The 25,337-nt window shown below is 40.3% G+C and overlaps 1 protein-coding gene across 1 annotated transcript in view; it reads left to right on the top strand.

Annotated features, from left to right (window-relative positions):
- Window positions 1-585: 585 nt before the first annotated feature.
- Window positions 586-25,337, top strand: part of B4GALT1 (beta-1,4-galactosyltransferase 1) — a 47,401-nt gene continuing 22,649 nt past the window's right edge. Inside the window, exons 1-2 of the mRNA XM_039333709.1 lie at window positions 586-980; window positions 22,749-22,984. Of these exons, the coding sequence (XP_039189643.1) occupies window positions 746-980; window positions 22,749-22,984 (471 nt within the window). The 5' untranslated portion in view covers window positions 586-745. The remainder of the gene's footprint in view (window positions 981-22,748; window positions 22,985-25,337) is intronic.

Genomic DNA, 25,337 nt, shown 5'->3' with positions numbered 1-25,337 from the left:
AGGAGCTGCCTTTACTACTCAAAAGTAAATCCCACTGAGTAGTACTGAGTTCATTGTGGCTTCTCCAATAGCTCACACTATCCTCAAAGTCAGAATATGGTTTATAGGGCTAGCCGCTAGTGTGTTGTGTTAAGCCAGCCTGTGTGGTTGTAAACCAGGCATAGCTAACATGATTTATTATTCGGTTAAACCCCGATGAAGCACACTTTGGCTTGTTTTTATTAAACACCAAACCTCAATCCATCCTGTTATAAACCAAACTCTGTTTCACTCTGGCGAACCACCAGTTGACGCTACAGGTAGCCAACAAAACTGGCGGGCGCCTCTGTGAGTTCCCCGGGGTGCGTGCGTGCCTGCGCTAAATTGAAGCGCGAGCCCAAACTCGTGATAGCCAAGGCCCCAACTGGGGCACTGTTAAGCCTCTTCCGCTCAGAGCCAGGGACGTCGACGGACGCACCCCTCGTCTCAGACTCGCCGGGGCTGAGCGGGAGTCGAGATGGCGCAATCTTCGCCCTGGGAGGAGGGGCCCCAACAGTAGCAGCTGGAGAGGAGGGGGAGGGGGAGGGGGAGGAGCCTCAGTCTGACATTACGACTTTCCTCCTTCCCCGGCGGGTAGGCTGCAGCTGGCAGGCGAGCGGCTGAGCGCTGTTAGCGGTTTCCCTGCCGCTTCGGCCTGCTGCTCCCGGGCGCAGCAGCCATGAGGCGTCCCCGCGTGCCCGACTCGTCGCAATAAAGTTCGCCCAGGATGGAGCTGCCCGGCTCCTCGCTGCAGAAGGCTTGCCGCCTGCTAGTGGTCTTCTGTGCCCTCCACCTCTCGGCTGTGCTCTTCTACTACCTGAGGGGCAACACGCTCAGTCACCAGCGGAGCCCGGAGCCGCCGCCTCGCAGCCAAACCTTCGGCCGTCGGGTGACGGAGGCGGACCTCTCGGGGAATATCTCCAAGCCCGCCGCGGACTGCCCCGACCCTTCTCCTTTGCTGAGTAAGTGCGGAGCTCCGCGGGCTCCCTCGCTCTCCGCGTCCTCGCCAAAGAGCTCGACCGTGGGCTCGCCCCGCTTCTCTCCCAGCCCGGCTTTCGCTTCGCCCCGCGGTTGCCCGCAGTTTCAGCCGACCGCTCTTTGCCTTTCACTTCTCGAAGCCTCGCTTACCCGTTGCCCCATCGCGCCTCGTTGCTTGAGTCCCCACTTTATTCCCCCACCCTTTCCTGTTCCTGTCTCTTTCGGGCCCGGCCTGCCTCCTCTCAAAAGCCGCTCGCTCGCACTTTTCCTTCGGGAATCTTCCCGCCGCTACCCCCTTTCCACTGGGAAGCGCTGGCCCAGAGCGGAGCGGAGAAGTTTCTCGGACAGCCTGGAGCGCGTTGCCCTCCCGCGTTCAACCAACTTGGCTCTGCGACTTCGTGAGAAGGAGAAGGAGAAGGAGAGCTGCCCGTCTCGACTTGGTCCATTCCCGCTTGCTCAAATGTCTGTTTAAGCAGCTGTGCCTAAAGTCGAGACGGAGCTTATTTCCCAGTAGCTGTTATGCCCAATTGTTCAGGAGGAAATCTGTCTGAGTTCACAGATAAAGAGAGAATAATGAGATGAGGACATTAATTCTGGCCAACAGTGCATATATAAATGGTTTGGGAAAAATCTGTTTTTTTCTGTGGCAGTCATCCTCTTCCTGCTCAGTTAATTTCTCCTACCTTCCAGAGCTACTTTGTGTATAGTGGTAGAGTGACCTGATGGAAAAGTTCCAAAATGCTGTCCTGTATCCTGCAAAGGGGGATGTCAGATGATGAATCATCTGTGCCACGTTGCTGAAGGTGGAGAAACCTTCCCCCCTCCCTCAGATAAGGTTGATTTGTTCTGCTGGATTGCTAGAAATGAGTTGGCACTGGAGCCTTTGCATCTTACCTGAAGGGCTGTGTTTTTTGGCAAGTGTGTCCAAAGTGATTCAAAGTGTCAGTTTCTGTCAGAATAGGGCCCTGCCCCTATTCTTTGGAGTGATTTAGCATCTGGACTGGTGAAATGTAGGCTGTGTTGGCCAACTTCATGGCTATAATGCATATCACTGTGACAATTGATTGGCTACATTTTGTTCTTGATAGCTTTATTTTTTATTTCCATTTTACTCAATCCTACTATTACAGATTTTTAAAATTTGCAATTCAAAATCAATTGTAAAAGAAAAATTGCTTAAAAATGAACCATTACTCGAGGGGGAGGGATTCTCACTCCCTTTAGCTAAAGGTTCATTTCCTCCTGTTTGATTTAAAAAAAAAAACTGAAACAGAAAGAAAGAAAAATTGCTGTTTTGGGGAAAAAAATATGTAGCCCCTTTCAGCTTCTAAAAGTAAGTTTTTAGTTTTGTAGAGGTTTAACAAATATCACAACATTTGTATGAGCTACATACTGTCCTCATTTTCTGTTTATAAAATCATTTCTGTACAATTCCAATTAAACCCTACTTTTTGAGATTCCTTTAAAGCCTACGTAGATTTGCTCCACATCGTGAAAGCATTTGGCCATTTCTTTTTGTTAAGAGATTTTTTAAAAAATCCCATTATGTTCTTAACGTTTCTGTATGGTGGTGTTCTTGAAGATAAGAGGTCCACTTAAAACATAGTTTGGAAAAAATAATGTTAAACAACAGTGACAGACTGTAAAGCCTATTGCAAACTGCATTGGAGATTTCATCAGGTCAGAACTGTGTGTCTCCTATACCGGAAGGTCCCTAACCTTTTGGGCACCAGGGATCCGTTCCGTGGAGAAAGGTTTTTTCGTGGACTGGAGAGTACATGGTTTTCAGTGCTGCCTGCATCTCACGGATGAGGCTTTGCTTGTTTGTGAGGATCAGTTGCTGGCATGCCACAGCCCGGTACTGTTCCATGGATCAGGGGTTGGGGACTCTATCCTATACCATTTCAGACAAATAGCTGCCCAGTCTCTTTTTAAAAGCCTCCAATGATGAAGCACCTATCATTTCTGAAGGCAAGCAGTTCCACTGTTCTGTCAGGAAATTTCTCCTTAGTTCTAGATTGTTTCTCTCCTTGGTTAGTTTCCAGCCATTCCTTCTTGTCTTGCCTTCTGATGCTTTACGTGCAATACGTTGACCCCCTTTTCTTTGTTACAGCCCCTCAAATATTGGAACAGTGCTATCATATGGTCCCTAGTCCTACTTTCCACTAGACTAGACATACTCTATTCTTGCAACAGTTCTTCATATGTTTTAGCCCCCAGCCCCCTAATAATCTTTGTTGCTCTTCTCTGCACTCTTTCTAGAGTCTCCACCTCTTTTCTATATTGCGGCCACCAAAACTGGATGCAGTATTCCAAATATATTCCAAGTGTATTTCAAGTATATCCAAGTATGGTAATTTCCCTTTTCTTTTTGCTTAAATGAGATAACATGCTTTTGTTCCTAAATGATTAGCTTTCCCTCTTGGTAAGTTGGGCAACATCTGAGAGAAAAAAGAAACCTTTTAGAAAGAGAACTTCTGTGTCTCTTACTAAACTGCTCTGACTTGTTCATTTGATTGCTTTGAATCTATTGATAGCTTATCTCACAACTGTGAGGCACTCTGAATTGAATGTCATACAGTATTAAATGCCAACGCAGTGGAATGTACAGGCAGCTTATGCTACATTGCTTTATATAGTTTTTCATTCTGACATTTTTGGTAAATAACTAAAAACTAACAAGGCAATACAATAATACATTCAACCTGCATCCTTAACAGAGTGTTGTATTTACAATGTCAACTTATGAAGAACTGTTGCATGAACTGGGTATGTCTACTCTAGTCTGTTGAAGAGAAGGACTAGTCTTCCAATATCTCAGGGGTTGCCACAAAGAAGAGAGAGTCAACTTATTCTTCAAAGCACCTCAAGGCAGGACAAGAAGCATGGATGGAAACTAATCAACCATGGATGGAAACTAACCAAGGAGAGAAGCAACCTAGAACTAAGGAGAAATTTCCTGACAGTTAGAACAATTAACCAGTGAACAACTTGCCTCCAGAAGTTGTGGGTGCTCCATCACGGGAGGTTTTTAACAAAAAGATTGGTCTGATATGGTAAAGGTCTCCTGTTTGAGCAGGGAGTTGATGTAGAAGATCTCCAACTGTTATTCTGTTATTCTATCATTGTTTCTCAGAACAGAAAAAGGAAACTTTGAAATTTAGACTACAACTTGACATTCTGTTAGCCTGTCTTCTAGAATGTTATCTTTTTGCTGTTCTCCAGAAGTTTTGGATTCTCATTAGTGGCTAATGGGGAAGGCATTGTGGCTAATGTAATTAAAAAATAGTGGGTTGCCTGACCCTGCTCTTTTCCCTCCCTTTCCATTTTCTGTCTCTGTACAAATACAATCTTAACTCACTGTGTGCTCTCCTGATGTGTGAATTTCAAGATTCATCATTCTCAGCAAAGCAAATGCAAGTCTGAAGATTTTTGGTGTTGAAGCCCAGCTATCTGGGGCCACCAAAGCTACCCAAATATTGGGATTATGTTGACCTTGATGATAGCTTCCTCTTATAGCCCAGTCTTTGAGTTTGATCTTGTTCTTTTTTTAAAAAAAAATCTTAATTCTCCCCCACTCCATTTACTCTAATAACCAAGACCATCATTAGCACCTCCTTTTCCCCATGCAGAACAAATATTACAAAGAGAGAGGGAGAGGGAGGGAGAGAGGGTGGGAAAGAGACTATAAAGTAACTGGTTATCTGCATCCTAAGGCTGTTCTATGATGTTAATTGATGATGTGGGAATTATAGTTGAAAACATGCTACTTGGGGAATTTTGGGAATCAGAATTTAAACTTATCAGTGGGATTGGGAAGGCTGCTATAAACAATTTTTAAAGCTGAATAGGATTTGTCCTAATTGGAAATTCTGACTTTAAAGATAATATATGTCCAAAGTTTCAGTATTGTTTAAACAACCCAACCCAACTATTTGCTATATGTGAGGCAAATATAACATGTTCATATGATAGTGTTTGAATCACAGTCTGAATCTGTTTTTCAGATTTTATAGCAATATTACTTCGGTAAGATTGAGCTCTCGATGGGTCAAAAATTGATAAACTGATCAGTAAAGTATTAAGAAATATTTAGAACAAATTAATCTCAGTTCTCAGGAAAAAGCATAAGCATTGGAGGCTTGCAGCACAATCACGTACCTGTTTAGTAAAAGTAAATCCCACTGAGTCTGATAAAACTTTATTCTGAAATTAGAGGGTACAAAATTGCATTAATCCTTCAGAGGCTTACTTCTGAATAGACACAGATAGAATTGTGTTGTTACTTATTAGCAGGATTAATGGTTAACAAAAAAAAAAATTTGTACTTTAACTCTGTATTTGAAAAGCAATAGAATTACCGTCTTTTTAAAAAATTAATGTGTTGAAAAGATTTAGCAGTGTTAATTAAGGTTTCTGCAGATGGGATTAATTAGTTATTTCCTAAATGTTTTTCTTCTTTGGCTTTTGTCTAAGGTCTAGATATAGTTTTGCTGTTATCAAACGCAATTAGAACACAACGCAAAGCAAACTGGGGCCAGCTTCAGTGCATGGAGACCAAGGAGACAATCAGCTTGTTGTCTCCGTACTTTGATCCACCTGCCTTTCTGACAGACTTCATTGGTCAGCTGAATGGCTGGGGAAATGCTGAACAGTGAAGCTACATAGCTCAGCCTTCAAGATCAAGAACCCACCATACTTCATTGTGTCTGATTTTTCAACGCACTGAAACACTGTCATTGAGATTATCCTTTTTTCAATGCAGTGAACATTTCTGGGTTACTAAGCTGTGAACTGTGTACGGCTTGCTGTTGCTGGCACACCCTGCTATCTCTGTTTGTAAAACATATCTGGGGCACTTGTTTTGACCTAGAACTGTTAGGAAGACTAAATATATCCACTGACATGCACATATACTATGAAAATTAGACCAGAAACTACCTGACCATTGAAGTTTAACATTGCTAATTAGTCTTGCGTTACTCCTTTGGAGAGCTTGTTCCATTCCTCAGCTCCTAGTTATTCACTAATACGATTGCTAATATAAAGGCTGCATCTTGTTAGCATGTTTAATGACCACTAAAATATATTGTCTTCCATGCATTCATAGAATCTAATTTAAGACTGCTGACATAAGCACAGTTCACAGAGGTTGTGACAAAAATGTTTATGCATGTGTCAGATGGTTAAGAAACAATAGCAATAGCATTTAGACTTATATACTGCTTCATAGTGCTTTACAGCCTTCTCTAAGTGGTTTACAGAGTCAGCGTATTGCCCCCAACAATCTGGGTCCTCGTTTTACTGACCTTAAAAGAATGGAAGACTGAGTGAAGAATTTAACCGCAATACTTACTACATTCTAACCACTGCGCCACCACATCTCTAATAACAAAACCATGTTCTTAATAATTGAAATTAAAGAAATTAAAAATGAAAGAAAGATATCTATGTGCATAGTCTTTAGTGCGAGTGACGATGCAAATGAAATTTTAGTCTTGCTATTTAGACTCACTGAAGTTGTAGATTTAATAGAATAACATACTTTAACCTGCGTGTGGCATCTCTCCTGATGCTTCCTGGTCTTTTTATTGTGCATCCCTTCATCTGTTTTTATTAAAAAAAAATACTACAGAAACCTCCACATATTTATTCATACCCATATTTAGAGGTCACTCAACTCCTTAAAGATTTTGGGTGTCTTACAAATAGATTAAAAAAAAACTACATATGGAGGTAGAAATAAAAAGACATTTATTTGACTAGAAAAATGTACTAAGCCATACAAATAGTACAAATGTAACAAAAGCGTCTCCTGAATCCCATGCCCTGGGCAGATAACCATATTTTTTAACAATTTCCTAAATGCCATGATGAATCTATGCAAGGAGGTTGTTCCTGAGAGTTGATGCTGGAGCAGAGTAGGAACACTTCCTGGGTCCTGCAGGATGACATTGTTTAATTGATGGGATCCAGAGGGGACCCACTGTCTGATCATACTGGGCAGGTAAAAGCAATTAGAAACTGGCAGTCCTCCATACAGCCATCCCTATGGCACAAAAGGCTTTACGATGATAACCAGCATCTGTGAAAATTGCACCTGGAAATCTCTTTCATTCTCCACTTCTATTTATTTTTTTTCAAAAATAATTTGTACGGTATATATTTTTGTCTTTCCATGCAAGGAAAGTATTCATTGATATGGCTCTCTTCTTAATTTGAACTTGTGGTGTTTTAGCAGCAAATGTTTATTAAGATAGCAACAATTATTTTGTGCGTTGCACAAAATTATACTATAAGTGATTTTGGAAGACAGATAATCTGGGACAAATATGTAGTATGCAAAGAGCTCAGGCTCTCTTGTTCAAACAGATATCCTGGTACAATATACATAGTGTGTTATGGCCTATCACAGTGATGGCGAACCTTTTAGAGACCGAGTGCCCAAACTGCAACCCAAAACCCACTTATTTATCATCGGGTGCCAGGTGGGTGTGGCCCACTGGGTGGGCGTGGCTGTGGTGGTCATGGCAGACTGGGTGGGTGTGGCCAAGGTGGGCATGGTCACCTCGATGTTTCTCATGGGGAGGGATGCCTGTGGAAATCGGGCAGGGTTGGGGGAGATCCAGGGGATCTCTGGCAGATGGGGCAGTGGGCTCGTCCTGCGGGGTGAGGTGAGGCAGGGCTGGGGTGCCATTGTCACAGGGCAAGGCGAGGCAGGGGCTGGGGCAGCTGCTGCCTGACACCATCGACCCCCGTACACAGAGGCCAGTGAGCACATGGGGGGCAACAGTGTCTGTCAGCAGCCACAGCCTGCCGGTCCCTCTACTGGCGCACTCTGGGACTCAGCAGCCCGCCAAAAGAAGTTCAGAGAAGCCGCCTCTAAGCTGGACAGATGGCCAACAGCTGAGAAGGCGCTGCAGTGGGTCGTGCCTGGGAAAAGGAGAGCATGTGAGGCCAGGAGGGATGGGACAGGGGGGAGGGAAATCAGCCATGCTGGGATGCATCCGGCCATGTGGGACCTTAGCGAGTTAGCGGAAAGCTGGCTGAAGAAAGACGGTTGCCATCTCTGGGGCATGGCGCGCGTGCCCAAAGAGAGGGCTCCAATGCCGCCTCTGGCACGTGTGCCATAGGTTCGCCACCACTGGTCTATCAAGTCAGACAACTACAGGAATAAGCCCCTCAAATGTTTCTTGGCAACATTTGGCAACACCCTACCAACTTTCACTAACAATATGTTTTTCAAGTTTCTACCATATGTTTTCTTTTAAAAAAAACTGTTGGCTTCAGACCTTGGAAAGAAACAGAGAATGCGGTTCGTAATGAAGACACGAGCATTTGATTGCAAATGGCAGCATATTTTTAAGAAGAAACTATAGAAGCTGCTGAGTATGTATCTCTTGAGGACACTCAAATGGCTCCTAAATAAATTAAATTAACATGCCTGCTTCTTCCTGTCTTTTTGCCTCCCAGGCTGATTGTATTTTAGCACACCCATAATTGACCTTTTGGTGATTATAATATTATTGCAAAAAGAGAACTGTGATAGAGAAAAGGAAGATGTCACTCCTTAGAGAAGATGGCAGAATGGTTATAAGTGATGGGAAGACAACAGAGCTCATCACTTCCTGTTTTGCTTTGGTTTCCCCACTCTTAAAGAGAATTATGTTCTAATGGACCAAAGCAGAAGAGCTGACAAAAAGAGGGAGTAACAGGTCAAGTCATGCTGACCTAACTCAGTCTCCATTTTTGACACAATGACCACTTTATTTCACCATTATATCCCTGAATAAAGCATTTAATGAAGTCTCCTATGGGATCCTAGTAGAGAAGATGGAAAAATATGGGCTGGGTTGCGTTACTACTAGATGGATACAGAACTGGTTATACTGTCATATCCAAAGAGTGCTTATCAGTGCCTCCAAATCAAGCTGAAAGGAAGTGAGAGGTGACTTACTACAGACTCTGTCCTAGGCTGTGGACTGTCCAAAATATTTATCGTGATTTGGAAAAGGGCTTGGAAAATATTACTAAATTTGCAAACGGCACAAAGATTTAGAAAGGAACAATTCTGTGTTCAACAGAGCATGTCTATAGTGTTGCATTCAGTTTTGGGAAACACTTTGCAAGTTGGAATATGACCAGAGGAGAGAAGTCAAGATGATAAAGGATATGGAAGGAAAAAGAAAACTATGAGAAGTGGTTAGAGGTGTCAGTTCTGTTTAACTTGGACAGGGGAAGACTGCAAAGGAGATTATAGCTGTTTTCAAGTAGAAGATAAGGCAGACATGTTCCAAATTGTTCCACAACTAGGAAATGGATGCATATTTCAGTTGCATATCAGGAAAACGTATTAATGATAAGAACTGCTCTATAAAGGAATAGAAGACCCTCCTCAGGAGATTGTGGACTATTTGCTGGAGATATTTGTATACAAGCTCAATTGTTATCTGCTGGGATAGATGCTGCAATAGCAGATTCCTCCAACAGGCAGGAGGGGTGGACTAGACCAATAGTGGTGAACCTATGGCACGTGTGCCAGAGGCGGCACTCAGAGCCCTCTCTGTGGGCACGCACGCCATCGCCCCAGCCCCGCCTCTCCCCGCAGCCCCCTCCTCACTAGCAGCCCTCCAGGAGGCGAGTCGCCCCGGACGTGGCCTGCGAGGAGCAGCACAGCCAAGCACATGGCAGCTGGGCAGCAGGGACAAGACTCCACCCTCATGCCCCAGATGATGCTACGGGACGTGGGCAGAGGGTGTGGCTGCCATGGCGCTGCAGGGCTGCCTGGGCAATCTGCTGTGGTGGGCCATGGAGGGGGGGTGACCCTGCGGGTGGGGGGGATGGAGCGGGGAGTGGAGCAGGGGCAGGCAGGGCAGAGCGGGCGGGGGCAAAGTGGGGTTGGGGCAGTTTTGGGGCACTCAGTCTCTAAAAGGTTCGCCATCACTGGACTAGACGAATAAAAGCTCAATGCTTGCCTTTTATTTATTTATTTCATTTAGCATTACTTCCCTTCCCATGTTTGCCTTTTATTTGATTCTCTGTAGCGTTTAAAACCTTTTTTTGAAAATATCATCTCTCTGCTAGGTACACATGTATTCTTTTTTTCCTGCTATTTGAAGAAATGAGTACACGTAAACAAATCACAAAAGTACTGCATTGAGAAGAGTAGTGACTCAAGCTAGTTTGCTTGAGCAGAGTGTATTTTTTCAAACTCGGCAACTTTAAGAAATGTGGACTTCAATCTGCTATGTGGGCAATTCTGGGAGTTGAAATCCATATAGCTTAAAGTTGCCAAGTTTGAAAAACACTGCTTCAGCAGCTATTTGTCAGCTGATATCTATTTTACATTGAACAAATTGTGTTATACTGTCAGGTTAAGATTGTTCTTGGGCAAGTGATATAAAAATGAAACAAGTAGAAAAATGGATTCATGACAAAAAGCTAGAGAAGGCTTAGCGGAGAACAACTCAAGGAGCTATGGAGCAGGTTCCGTATAAGAAAAAGTTGTGACATTTGGGAATCAGGACTTAAACCTGCTTGTCTACCAGCACTGTAACTAGCAATTTCTATGGAAGAATTCAAAAAAACCATATCTTCACTTCATGACCATGCTGGGTGAACGAGCCTTTAGATTACATTTTGTACCAACTTCATTCCAATCTTGTAAGCACAGCAGGCATTTTCCATTAAAATACCACTTTCTTGGAAAATGTGGGTCATAGCTTCAGAATTTACTAAGGTAGATTGTCTGCCTGCCTATCATGTTTATATATCATTGGACTCAGATGACATGCAGTGATTTACACCATAAAAATAAAAATGTAAGAAATAAAAACAAAGCATGTCTGAAAAAATAAATAAAAATAATTTCAATTTATAGCTATTTTAAATAAATATACTGTGCATGCTTTTCATCCTTTTGATTTTTTGAACTGCAGCCCCCCCTACATCATTCCTGTCCATTAGCCTCATTGATTATGACTGACGAGGACTGTAGCCCAATTCATCTAGACAGTACAATGTTGGATGTTTATCCACTTGATTTTGTGGAAGAACTGTATATGTCACAAGATTAAAAACAACAACAATACAAAAAAGCTTTGCATGGGTGTCAGCATTTATTTGAGTAAATATTGCTTGGGTAATACATTTCTTCATTTGGAAATGCAGAACAGGAAAAGAGATTATTTTGTGGAAGGAAGAGAAGACGACTAGAGGAGAAAATTTTTTTTTATTGTGAGAAAAGTGAGGCTGGGATCTGTATCATTACCTTTAACTCAGCAGGCCAAATAACAAATTGTTTTATTTGATAAGTTGAACAGAAACAGCCGTCAAAATTAAAACAGTGACTAATGCTGTCAGGAAAATTAAGCAACTATCTTGAATTATTCAAAGCAAATTTTCATTTCCTGTTTTCTCTGAAGAGAACAGGTGCACTGTTTGGCAAAAGATCCCTTTTTAGAATTATCCCAGGGTTCTTTTTTTTTTTTTTTGGTAATTTCTTTTGGAATAAACACATTTGAGTAGCATAACCTTTTAATGGGGAATCAATTGTCTCTGTTCTGGAAGATGACTTGCTTAACGACACTGATATGATAGTTCTAGAGCAAAAGTGAAGCCTCTAGGGCAGTGATGGTGAAACTTTTAGAGACCGGGGGTCCCAAAACTGGCCCCGCCCTGGCTCTATTCCCTGCTTCGCCCCCGCTCAGTCCCCCATCATCCCCCCGCCTGCCCGCAGAGCCACTCATCACCTCCAGGGCCCGCCGCAGATCGCCCAGGCAGCCCAGCAGCACTATGGTGGTCACGCCCTCTGCCCACGCCCTGCAGCATCAGCTGTGCACAATGGGGTGTGAGGGCAGAGTCTTGTCTACGTTGCCTGGCTGCCATGTCCTTGGCTGCGCTGCTCTGAGTGGGCCACGCTCAGGGGTGACTCTCCTTCAGGGGGCTGCTGGAGAGGAGGGGGTCACGGGGGGAGACGAGGCTGGGGCAACGGCATGTATGCCCACATGGAGGGCTCCGAGTGCCGCCTCTGGCACCCGTGCCATAGGTTCACTACCACTGCTCTAGGGTGAAATTCAGGGGGGAAAAAACTTAGCTGTTTTCTAGCTAAGGACTACTTGTGAGAACCTGGACCACACTTTTGTTAGACCAACTTCAGATAGTAATATTTTACTTGGCTAAGAGTAAGAAGTATATAAAAGTGATTCAGACGTTTTTACTTCAGATTTGAAAGTTGTTGACGTCTTCAGTTTTGCATCTGTTCTTTTCAGGTTTCAAAATTCTGATACCTTTGCCATGAGCTGTTCAGATAAGTTAGACTAACAACTTTAATTAAATAACTGACAGTTATTCATTTCCCACAGCAAATTGGGGTAGTAGCTACATGAGTAAGAAAAGAATAATCATGTGCGGAAGTTCCTCCCTAGTTGTTTTGTTCAATGTTAATTGCTAGAACTCCATGATATAAATCTTGTAGTGCAGATTTTAATTCCACAGCCATTGATTAGAGTGACTAATAAAGCAGCAAGTATTCTAAAGTAGAACTGATTAAAGTAAATTTTGTTCTTGGCTCAAAGTCATTTTTAATTAAAAAAAACTTTGACCACATAATTGGTGTCCTGGAAGCAGTACACAACTCGTTTCATTCTTTTTGGGAATCATTATATATAAGCTTTTAATTAAACAGTTTTGTTTTTAGTATTATCCTGGTGTTCGGATTATTTTATGATATATATGTATATATGATGTTCACATCTTTTACTGGGAATTCATGGACCATTGCATTTTAGTTGACTATACAATACATTAGGTTTAGAAGCTATCCAGGTCCTAATATTCCGCAATATTGCAGGTAGAAGTATATAAAATCTATCAGGATAGCATACACATCCTCTCCCAAGCATGTGCTTTATCTGACTTCCCAGTATGGGATGGAAAATCATACAAAACCTTCTGTATAGCAGCATGACATGATGTAATATCTATACTGGGAGTCCTTGACTTACAACCGCTTGTCTAATGGTGATTCAAAGTTATAACAGCCTGGGAAAAAGTGACATGACCCATCATGATGTTACGACTGTTGTACCATTCCTGCAATCACGTGATTGCAGTTCAGGTGCTTGGCAACCCAGCTTGAGTTTACGATGGCTGCCGGGTCTTGCAGTCATGTGATTGTGATTTGCAGCCTTCCCAGCCAGATTTCGACAAGCATGTCAGCTGGGGAACCCAGATTTCCTTAATGAACAGGGTAAAAATAATTGAAAACTGTGTCAAATTATATGATGACTCGCTTAATGACTGCATCACTTAGTGATAAAAATTCTGGTCTCACTTGTGGTAGTAATTGAGGACTACCTGTATATTTGTCTCTGAGAAGCTAAGGAAAAGTGGACTGTAATATACCATTTGATAGATGCATCATTGATGGAAAACTCCAGTCTCTTCTACTTTGATGAAGGAACTAAGATTTCAGGGCTAAAGTTCTGAAAAGCTGTTTAAATGGCAATCTGCCTGCTTCAGAGTAAGTACCATTCAAATTCTCTAGTTTTAATTTTTAAGAGGTATATAATCCTCAACTTACAACCCCAATTGAGCCCAAGATTTTCATTTTAAGCAAGACAGTTGTTAAGTGAGTTTTGCCCCATTTTGCTTGCCAGTTGTTAAAGTGAATCACTGTAGTTGTTAAATTAATAACACGATTGTTAAGTGAATTCGATGTCCCCATTGACTTTACTTGTCAGAAGGTCACAAAAGGTGATCACATCATCCCTGGACACTGCAACCGTCATAAAATACATGCCAGTTGCCAAGCATTCCAATTTTGATCATGTGGGGGAATGCCGCAGTGGTTGTAAGTGTGAACAATGGTTATCTTTTTTCAATGCCGTTGTAACCTCAAATGGTACAAAATGAATAGTTGTAAGTCAAGGACTACCTGTACCTGTACAGTTGGGCTGTAAATGGGTGGATATTTAACATAATAAAAATGGTCATATTTACTTCCTTTTTAGATTTAGCTATAGATTTGAAAATGTTGTAAATAATAAGGAAGGAGAATGATTTGAAGAATGAAGCTTCCAAGATGAAGATTACTGGAGAAAGGTGTCGAGATGTTTGAAGGTCTTGATTTTCCAATTATTTTTGGAAGTTATTAATCTTTCAGATTTGGGAGTGGTTCGCATGCTGCTTGTTGAATGCAATCACCATGATTTTCACATAGTTGATTGCTAGTATTTCTGAATGATAGAACAATGCTAATGAATGAATGTTTGTGTAGCATTACTTGGGAAGGAAACACAAGATCACAGGACCATCAGCAGAATGGCAGATTGGAGTTTGGTATAATAAAATTTGGCACTGGTAAGAGCTTAATTGTGGACATAAAAATAAATAATAAATGCACTAGCATGTGCCCCTCTTTAATTCTCTCAGCTTGGAATAGGATCATTCCTTCATTATTTGAGCACTGAATCGATATTGTAGTATATTGACGCAACCTCATAATTAATTGTAGGAGCCAGTTAAAGTTAAAGGAAACTGCAAGCTTTCTCCATAACCTCTCGAAGGATCGGACTTCCGGTGGATTTTGCGCGTGCGATGGCGGCTACTTTGTAGCCGTCCTCCTGGGTAAGTGTAAGAACCGCTATGAACAGCAGACATCAGCTGTTCAGCGGTTCAAAATCCCCCTCCCGGGCAAAGGGGGGGGGGTAGAGAGTGTCTGAATAGTGGTAGAGCCTCTTTTGCACCCCCCAAGTTTTTTTTTGGGGGGGGTGAAAGGAGTGCTCCCACGGAGTTCAGACTTGTCTCCGCTTCCCAGCTGTTTTTGTCCTCAGGGACAAAACGAGCCGCTGCAAACACCTCCGTGCTTAAAGAGAACTGGTGAGTTTTTTTTTTAAAACGGACAGAGCTGAGTAGAGGATTTAGTTTTTGCTTTCTTTGACTTATTTGGATTTTAAGTTTTAAGACTTGTTTCTATTTTTATTCTCTCTTTTTATTTTTCTTTCTTTGTTGAAAGGGAAAGTAAAATGGCGATCGGCAAATCTCTCGGTGTTTTTTTTCTGGAAGTTAGAATGCTGACCGGCAGGCTTTTTGGTGTTTCTCTTTCTTTCCTTTCCCTTTCCCTTTTTATTTTCTTATGATTGGAATGGTTGTTTTTAGTATTTCTAAGTATTTTTTTGGAACGGACTTTTTCTATTTAATTATTTTTTTTTCTTCTCCCTTTTTTTTTTGAACTCCCTTCTTTTTATTGTAATGACCCTTTTTTGAAGGACTTTTTTCTGTTTAATTTTTGCAATTTTTAAGAAGGAGTAAAGCTTTTTTTAATTCCTTTTCTCTTCTTTTTTTTCCCTTTTTTCTTTTTATTATAATGACCTTCTTTGGAGGGAGTTATGATTTTTGAAGGAATTTTTATAATTTTTTAAGAAGGACTAAAGGTTTTTCTTTAAGATGGCTCCAAAGCGTCCAGGGATTTCTACAGCTTCTAAATCAACAGTTTCACCCTCTTCTGGGGGTCAGCTAATAACTATGAAGGATTTGCAAGACATGATGGGAGATGTTATAATTCAAATTAGGGCAGAAATGAAAAAGATTTTAGAGGAAAATAATAAGATCTTGAGACAAGATTTTGTTTTGGCTTTAGAAGGAGTTGCTTCTGTTCTTGAAAAGGTGAACTCCCATGTGGAAGAGGTAGATGAAAAAGTGGACATAATGGAGGGGAAAATTGAAAGTATGGAAAAAGAAATGGAAAATGAGATTCTTATGCTTCAATATGGACAAATGGAATGTTGTTGTTAATTGCGAAGTTGTGTCCGACCCGTCGCGACCCCATGGACAATGTTCCTCCAGGTCTTCCTGTCCTCTACCATCTTCTGGAGTCCATTTAAATTCACACCTACTGCTTCAGTGACTCCATCCAGCCATCTCATTCTCTGTCGTCCCCTTCTTCTATTGCCCTCAATCTTTCCCAACATTAGGCTCTTCTCCAGTGAATCCTTCCTTCTCATTAGGACAAATGGAATATGCCTTAAGAATTAGGGGCCTGGGAGAGTCTTTGCAAGGAGATCTGAAAGAGATGGTTGCAAAGGACTTTGCATTGATTTTGAATAAAGAAAAAGAGGGACTACTTAGTGAAATTGAAAAATTATTTAGGGTTAACTCTGTGGTGGCAGCACAGAAGAATCTGCCAAGAGATGTGGTAATTTACTTTGGTAAAAGATCTTTACGCAATGAAATTGTGCAAGCCTATTATAAGAAGAGATTTCAAATTGCTTCACAAGATGTTATAATTTTTAAGGAGATCCCATCTAAAATTTTAAGAAGAAGAAAGGAGTTTGCTTTTCTAGCAAATGAACTTAAAAAGAGAAAAATTTTATTCAGATGGGATGTTCCGACTGGAATGGTGGTGAATTACCTGGGGACATGTTATAGACTTAATACTGTTTCTCAAGCAAAAGATTTTTATACTTCGGTCCTGGGGGTATGTGCATCGCCATCTACTAAGTTTAAAGCTTTGGAAGAAAAGAATGTAGAATTACAGTTTGAAGAGCCTATATTTATGAAAACTGGCGAATCTTTGTGTGAGAGGCCTCAACAAGTCCAGGTTGAGGAGCAGAAGATAACTTGTGCAGTATACAATTCCAAAGAAAAGCAGCAACAGAAGAAGGTTAAGGAAGTTTCATATTCAGTGGTCTCTGAATCTCTGGGAGATGTTAGACCTACAAAGTCTTTGGAGCAATCTTCAAGGGTGGAATTGCTGCCTGAAATGGAAATTGGGAAATCTCAGTTTGAGGGGCATCAACAAGAGAGGAACGGGCAGAGGATAACTTGTACAACTTACAATTGTAAAGACCAATACAAGGAGGAATTCAAGGAACCCTTACCTGTATTGGCTTCGGAGTCGATGGGAGATTCAGGAATTTTGGAGCAGTCTCCTAAGGCAGAACTTGCAGCATTTCTTACAAGTTTGATACAAGAATGGAGAAGGGAAATGGAAGAATGGAAGAATGGAGAATGGAAAAAACTGGAATGTGAATAATTAATAATAATACTAATATAATTGAGACTGATAAGGATGCAGTTTCTTACGGATGGAATTTGTTATTGGTGAAGATTGAAATGTTTAATGTGTTTATTATGGATAGGCGTATAAGGGAATTTTGTTGTTTTAAGTTTTGAACCTTTAATGATAATATTGTTTAAATTTGTGTTTTGAAGGGATTATAATTTGCTCATTTTAGTGAGGGGATTCTAATGTTTTAAATTTTAAGTAATGTTTAAATTTGTGTTTTGAAGGGAGTATAACTTGTTCAAGTTTTAAGTATGCTTAAATTTGGTTTTTAAATATTAATATTTTTAAGAGAAAATAATTTGTTTAATTAAATGTCTAGATTTGTTTAGGAAAGAAAGTAATGTTTAAATTTGTGTTTTTGGAGGGAGTTTATATAGAATGATGATTGTATTTAGATTTTTTTAGGATTTAAAAGTGTTTCTAGTTTTTAAATATTATTATTAATATTTTTAAGAGAAAATAATTTGTTTAATTAAATGTGCTTAGATTTGTTTAGGACTTATAGGTTTTTTAAGTTTTTTCTTTTTGGATAGGAGAGAAGATTATGAAGATTGAAGGAAATATGTATTTACTTTAAGTTTTTTAAGAGTATTTAGTTTTAATGGTATAACAAAGGTTTATATGTTTATTTTTTCGTTTTAGGATAAAGAAAGAGGGAGAAATTAGATTTTACACTATAGATATAGATATTCAAAGAAAGTAATGTTTAAATTTGTGTTTTTGGAGGGAGTTTATATAGAATGATGATTGTATTTAAATTTGTTTAGGTTTTAAAAGTGTTTTAAGTTTTTTTTTTTTTTAATTAAGCCTGTACTCAGCTCTGGGAAGTCCAGGGGAGGGTTTGGGAGGTTGGGAAGGGGGGGGGTGAGGTAGGGTTGGGGGGGTATGGGAAGGGGATTTGTTTTTGTAAAATGTAAAAAATTTTCAATAAAAAAAAATAATGACTCAAAGGCACTGTAAAATAAAAAGAGCTAAGCTAAAAAAAAAAAAAAAACACCTCTCCAAGAATCAAATGAAATGCTGCTTTCAGATCCGTGAAAGTTGCATCAAGAGCACCTATAGGAGTGTACTGGGTACAGAGGCAATGCAAAGTGATACATTGATCAGCAAAAGAAAAACCGGTTCTAAAACCGGTTCACTTCACTGCTAAAAAAAAATTCTTGGACTATCTCATCAGTAAGTTTATAAAAAATGTAAGGTGCCAAGTATACATAGTAAGCTTATAGAATAGTAATAGCACTTAAGACTTATTTACCACTTCACAGTGCTTTACAGCCCTCTCTAAGCAGTTTACAGAGTCAGCATATTGCCCTCAATAATCTGAGTTTTCCTTTTACCAACCTGGGAAGGATGGAAGGCTGAATCAACCTTGAGCCAGTCAGGATGGTGGTTACCTGGATTGGTTTTTGCAACATCACTCTTTAATAGAAATCGAGCAGAATGTGAAAGGGGATCTGCTACTGCTTTTGAAGAAGGTCCAGGTTTCACTAAAGATGGAGAAAGAAAGGTATAATGAATTAGGATCATCAATCATTTTTAGAGCTTGAGGTTGAAGAAGCAGATTGTTTACTGCTTTTTCAGTGGCAGTAGGAATTGGTGTCAGATTACCTCCTTTGTGAGATAAAATAGTGAAGAAATCTTGTTTTAAGCTGTTCAGGCTGTCAGTAATAGTGGTGTGTTTCCTACTTGGGAGCTATGAAAAATGTGCAATTCCGCTATCTGTGACAAATGTGGGGCAGGACCCATTTGAAAAATATGCTCCTGGTGTCTGATGGATGCAATTGCACTTAGGAAATTCCCAGTTATCTAGTGCAGAGGTCCCCAACCTTTTGGCACCAAGGACCAGTTCCGCGGAGAGAGGTTTTTCTGCGGACCAGAGGATGTGTGGTTTTGTGTGCTGCCTGCATCCTGCGGATGGGGCTTTGCTTGTTTGTGCTGACCGGTTGCTGGCATGTCAAGGCCACGTACTGGTCCATGGACTGGGGATTGAGGACCCCTGATCTAGTGGGCAGCTCTGCCTAATGCTTTAGCCATTGGCAACAGGAAGGAGATAAAGAACTGAATGACATTCCCCTGAGAAGTTACTTTCTGCTGATCAATCTCTGTTGACCTCTTGGTGAAGATTTCCAAAAAATGAGGCAGCCAAAACAATCCCTAGAGAGAGAGAGATGCCTTTATTTTTCTTCCTTACTAAGTCCACACATTGTCATTCAGCAACTCTTTTGAAGATAACTAATCTCCTATTGAGAGCCATTTTGGTGTAGTAGTTAAGGCAGGGGTCTTCAAACTTGGCCCTTTTATGACTTGTGGACTTCAACTCCCAGAATTCCTCAGCCAGCGTGCCTGGCTGAGGAATTCTGGGAGTTGAAATCCACAAGTCATAAAAGGGCCAAGTTTCAAGACCCCTGAGTTAAGGCATCAGGCTAGTTCTTCCTTGGGCACAAAATCAGCTTGGTGACCTTTGGCCAGTCACTTTTTCTCATCCCTAGGAAAGAGTCAATGGTAAATCACTTCTGAAAAACCTTGCTAAGAAAACTGGAGGGACTTGTCCAGGTAGTCTCTGAGTATTGACACAGTTGAGTGAAAAAAAATAAATTCCCTACTATATTAGTAAAAAGCCAATAGCAAGTTATAATACTTGGTCTAGTCACCATAGCCAATTTTACACAGCCCTTTGCTGACAAAGCTGCTCAAATTGGCTAGAATCTTAACTTTAGCTTAGTTATTCCCAAACTTGAGAAAAGTTGGATGGCAGTTGAGCTGGAGATTATAGGAATTGTAGTCTCAACCATTTGGAAAATAGTATTTGTAGAAGACAGATAAGAATGTTGCTAGAGTTTGAAGCAGTCTCTGTATGAATCACAGTCTCTATACTGGGTGTGGTTCTTGATGACAAGGCATTTGAGGCAGTGACTAAGGAGACAGTGTAGACACAACAGGTATTGCCTTCTCTGATTGGGCCGTCCTGCTAAGTATCTGCTTTGTAGTTCCTGAATGAGCAGCTCATATCCCTCATGAGAATGTGGCACAATCTGGAGCTGATTAGAAGGAGGCAAAACCAAAGCAAAGAACCATGCAGAAATGTGGGCGTGCACATGTGTATGGTAATCTCCCTGTAACCTTGCTTTGAGCTTGTAGAAATCTATTTAATTTAATTCGCTGGTTTCATGTGACATACCATTTGAAAATCCAAGAGACTATAATATATCTGAATGGAGTTTTGCCCAGTACAGAATGCAGTAATCCAGTCGCGTAACATTGCCAAAGCTAGAATTAACTGTGGCCATGTCCCTCCTATCCCTTATTTTAATAAGATTGGGGCAGATCCATGTTTAAACCTCCAGTCTTCCACTGTCTGATCTCATTTTTCTTAAGAAGAATAAATGTTGCTCTTTCTCAGACTTCCTGGAGCCTTTTGCTACATGATCTTGTTCCAGTTATTCTGAGCTGCTAATCTAATGTGGAAAGAGGACAGGATTGTGCATGTGTGTGTGTGTGTAAGAGAGCGTGCTGAAACCAGGCAAATGGCTTGTCAGCTGCAGTGTTAGTGATCCCATTTGCTCTGTAGTTTTGATGTGGAAGTGTTTGAAGGGGTATAGATTCAGTGGGTGAGCTAAACTCAAAAGAGGTTTTGTTTAGCATGTGGTTAGGGTTGAAAGTTTTTCTTTAAAAGACGGGGGAAAAAACTCCCATGGCAGTTTAACAAAGTGATTTAAGAATGACTGTAATAAATTTCCACATTGAATGGCAATGTATTTATTGCTGGGTTGAGGTTTGTGGATTACAATTAGGCAAATTCACCACCCTCTGCCAAGTTGAATTTTATTTTATGTACCTTTCACAACTTTGATTTTAATTCCATGATAAAACAACAAGGCAGTATGGTGGTCTCAGACAGTATCTCATCCAGGAGCCTTTCATATAAATTCTCTGTTACACTCCTACAGATATGATTATAAATACTAGCTTGTCTTCAATAGTCATTGCGGTTATATAATAAAAAGGATCCCTAAAGAGATAAAAAAGAAATAATCCAGTTTAGTTTAGAAAAGTTTTATAGTAGATTATCTGAAGATGTAATTTCTATAGGTAGCTTTTAACAAGTCTGATTTATGCTTATAGCACCTAGAGGCTGGTGCAGATATGGTACCGGTATCTTAACTATGATTAAGGACTCCATCTGTAATACAGCATAATATATTATGTTACAGATCTCTTACCAGAAACACTTTTTGAACTATAAGATTGTAACATCCAGATGTCTTTTAAGACACAAATGTTACCTTTGAAAAATAAACCTTCTGTGCTGGATGCATCTATTAGTTTATCTTGAGTACCAACCTGATGACGACGACAACGATGACGATGATGATAGAACAATAATAATAATGGAAATTTTGAACTTATTAACTTGAATATCCTGACTTTGCAAAAAACCATCCTAATTGGAACAGCCTATATACTCAGATGCTACCTTAGCAGCTCTTAGGTCCTTGGGACTTGAACTGTTAAGTTTTTACTAGTCTCAGACTGAAAATAATAATAATAATAATAATAATAATAATAATAATAATAATAATAATAATAATAATAATAGACAATGCCTCATACACAAATCTTCCTAAAGGCTTGTAATACGTTGACCGCTGAACAGACATTGCCAAATCTCATGCATTGAAAGAAAGAACAAAAAGCTTTGTGTAGTTTCCCATGCTATGCCAAGATGCTCTCACCAAGCTTAGAAATATAGCAAGGCCTCTGAAAGATCTGGGAAGAAAGAGTCTTTGGAGTAGGTGGCACACAAACTTATAAGTAAAGTAGGTTTTAAAACAGAACTGTGAGGCATATCCTGGGGGTAAGCCAATCTGCAAAATGGGTCTTTTACAGTATATATTGCTGATGCTGTGCTCAGTTTCACTACAGAACAGTATTCAGGAGAGCAGTGGAAACAAGTGAGAACATGCAACCTTGAGAATATTTCTTTAATTTAGGACGGGGGTGTCAAACTGCTGGCCCATAGGCCAAATGCATCATAGCGAAACTGCACCCACCCCATTGCTGGAAATGGAAAAAAAGTTGTCATATGTCACGACACATCACGTGACATTGCGAGTTTGACACCCCTGATCTAGGATATCAACCCCCCCCCCATCATCCTTCTCACCAGCAGTAGAGGGAATATGCTGTAGTTACTGGTCTAGATCCAGTTCCCCACCCTGCTCAATAAAGTGCATGAGAAGGAAAGTCCAGAATCAGCAATGGCCGAGGGAAGCTTACTGTGCCTAGTGTGTACAACGCAAACACCCAGGCCAAATGCAACAGAAGGAGGGGGTCAACGAACTAGAATTTTAAACTAAAATGATATAAGAAATGAGAAATATTGTGTCTTGACTTTTGACAGGCAGGGTGCCTATGAGAACAATGTTGCTTAGAGTCGACACTACTCCTCTATAGTAAAAATTCTAGGTCTTGGAGATGCAACATTTATGATCCCGATATGAGATTTCTGAAATATGAGTTTCATGTTTTGCATATAATACCTTCATAAATATAGCTAGAGCAAACCTTGGCACCTACTCTTAATTTTTAGATGCTTTATAAAATCTTGCAGTAACTCTCAGTGAAATGTCACTTGCCACCCACAACCTTATTTAATCTAATCCTGTTTTTTTTCTCCTCCCAGTTGGTCCATTGCGTGTGGAGTTTTCACAGCCTGTGAATCTGAAGAATGTGGAGGAGGAAAATCCAGAACTCAGGGAAGGAGGCCACTATACACCAAAGGACTGCAAAGCACTTCAGAGAGTGGCAATTATTATCCCTTTCAGAAATCGAGATGAACACTTGAAATACTGGTTGTTTTACCTGCATCCAATCCTGCAAAGGCAGCAGCTTGATTATGGCATCTATGTGATTAACCAGGTAAGAGTGCTGAAGGGATTGGTGCACATAGGAAAGAGGTATGTGTCTGCTGTTGGTTTCTTTTGCATATCTTTTTGTACTGCATAGTGATGAAATTGGAAGCTTAATCTTTTAAAAGATCCTTGCTTTGCATGCTGTAACAAAACCAATAAGAGTTGCTTTAATTTTTTTTTTTTAAATTTCTAAATTGTATGCCCTGCATTCCTGGCTTACAAAAGCAGCTAACTGCCTTTATAAAACAAACCAAGTACAATATAAAAACATTACTATAGGCCAAGGTTTCTATAAGAACTTCAAAGTAGATTACACCCCCCCCCATCTTTCACATCTGCCCAATCTCAGAATTGTTGCCAATAGCCTCAAAATCAGGCCACAGCTTCCAGATTGAAGTCCTTGTAGATCTACCTCTGAATGTCCAATAATAAAGTCATATAGGTGGAGAAGGTCTTACCATTGTTGCCATTAATATTTAATGCAGTAAATTAGCCTGTTATCTTGTTAACCTACATAGAACTATAATGAATAACTCTCCCACCCTAAGCTAACTTATTCTTATATAATTAAAATAACCATGGGGGCCTGCCATATTTTGCCTGAGTAGAAATAGTAAAGTTACAGAATTCTATAAAAATCCAGAGATTTACCTAGTGTTACGGTTCTATGATACCTCAAGATATTTTTAATTAATGAATATTTTTATGTCATATCTTTATTCTTGGACATCAGTTCTGAGAACATTTTTCTTTGGAGTAAATTTCCTTCTTTCTGTAGTATTACTTATTGAGATGCCTACGTTCATCTGCTAGAGAGAATACATTTTTACCTTTGTGATATTCAAAGAAGGACAATTAATCCCCCCACTTTTGACTTCTTTCTTTTAGGGCACATTGGTAGTTGCATAGGAAAATGTATTAGGTTTTGAGGGTAAAAGACCTGTAGATAATTTGGGCAGGTGAGCAAGGAAGCTAAACATCAATACTCTGATAGAGACAAAGAAAGTTGCAATTTTTTTAGAGAAGTTACCCAGACTCTATCTGGTGGATCTAGGATCTAGATTATTGAATTGCAGGGTCTAGGTTTCATAGTTTCCTGCTCTCACTGTTAGCCCTGGCCACCAAAGAAGCTGATGCCAGACCTCATCACATTATTTTTAGTTTGTCCTATGGCATCCATATGACTTGTACTATAACTACCTTTCTTGTATTAACAGAATCTCAGTAGCAGAGTATATGGCTACAAACAGTAAGAAATGCATTAAGAGAATCGTGGCCAGTTCTTCTGATAAATAATGAGTGTATTTATCACTAAAACAATCCACAGGTGGTGTATCCTCCCATAATGTGAATCATAAGTCATGGTGAATTTGCGGATTTTTAATCTATTTGCATAAAGGTGTTGGTTCTAGGGTTTTTCTTGTTTTATGAGCCGTCAGGATGTGATTTTCATGTGCCAGTTTCATAGGCTGTGAAGTTTGTCAGTTTCATAGACTATGTACAGCTGCCTAATGTGCTTAGTAATACCTGATTCTCAAGGAGGAACTAGTAGTTCAACATCTTGTGTGTGGGCAGAGATTGCATCAGTTAAACAGCCTGGCTTAGATAGGATTTTAGTCAAGATGTCTGAAGTGGTATGATCAATCTAGAGCCCAGGTTAGATTTCTTTTTGCCACTCCACTGTTATATGCAAAAAGGTCAAGCATATTTTCTAAGTTGGCTTACAAAACAATTGGTGGGAATAACCTTTTTTCTTTCAGGACTAGCCTATTTAACATTGCTTGTTGGCATCCTAATATCTGTGTCTTGAGCCTTCATAGTGATGGGATTGGTTTTGGTACCTGACATGTCAGAAAATCCTTGTGGATCCTCTCTGCCTAGGGATAATGTGTCTCACATACAGACAAGTAAAATGCTGCCCTGGGCCTCTCTACTCTAATTTGAGGACTTTTAAAAGGCAGATAAAACTCCAAAAAGTTTGGGAATCATTGAGTTATAATCCTCTTCCTATATATGCTGTGGCTCATATTTTATATCTGAATAGACTTTGCTAATAGTTTCTACTAATGGCTTAACAAGAAGGCAACCATTGTACTTAGTTGGGGTTGACTACTTAAACTATATTTTTAAATCTTCATGGGGGGGTTTTCGGCCTAGGATGGGATATGGTCATTTAATTGCAATATTTTAATGGTTGGAAGTAGCCCAGCCATCTTCAATCTGACCCTTTTCAGATGTTTTTGACAACAAAAGCCTGCATTCATTGCTTAACTACAACATTTGTGTGTTGGAGTTTAACACATCTGGAAGGCCCAGATAGGAAAAACTGGACTGAGTAAACATGGATCTCAGGTGTGCTG

The sequence above is a fragment of the Crotalus tigris genome, unplaced genomic scaffold (genome assembly GCF_016545835.1).
Source record: "Crotalus tigris isolate CLP2741 ecotype Arizona unplaced genomic scaffold, ASM1654583v1 scf7180000024506.7606697, whole genome shotgun sequence".
Classification (NCBI taxonomy): domain Eukaryota; kingdom Metazoa; phylum Chordata; class Lepidosauria; order Squamata; family Viperidae; genus Crotalus; species Crotalus tigris.
This window is presented reverse-complemented; position numbering and strand designations above follow the sequence as displayed.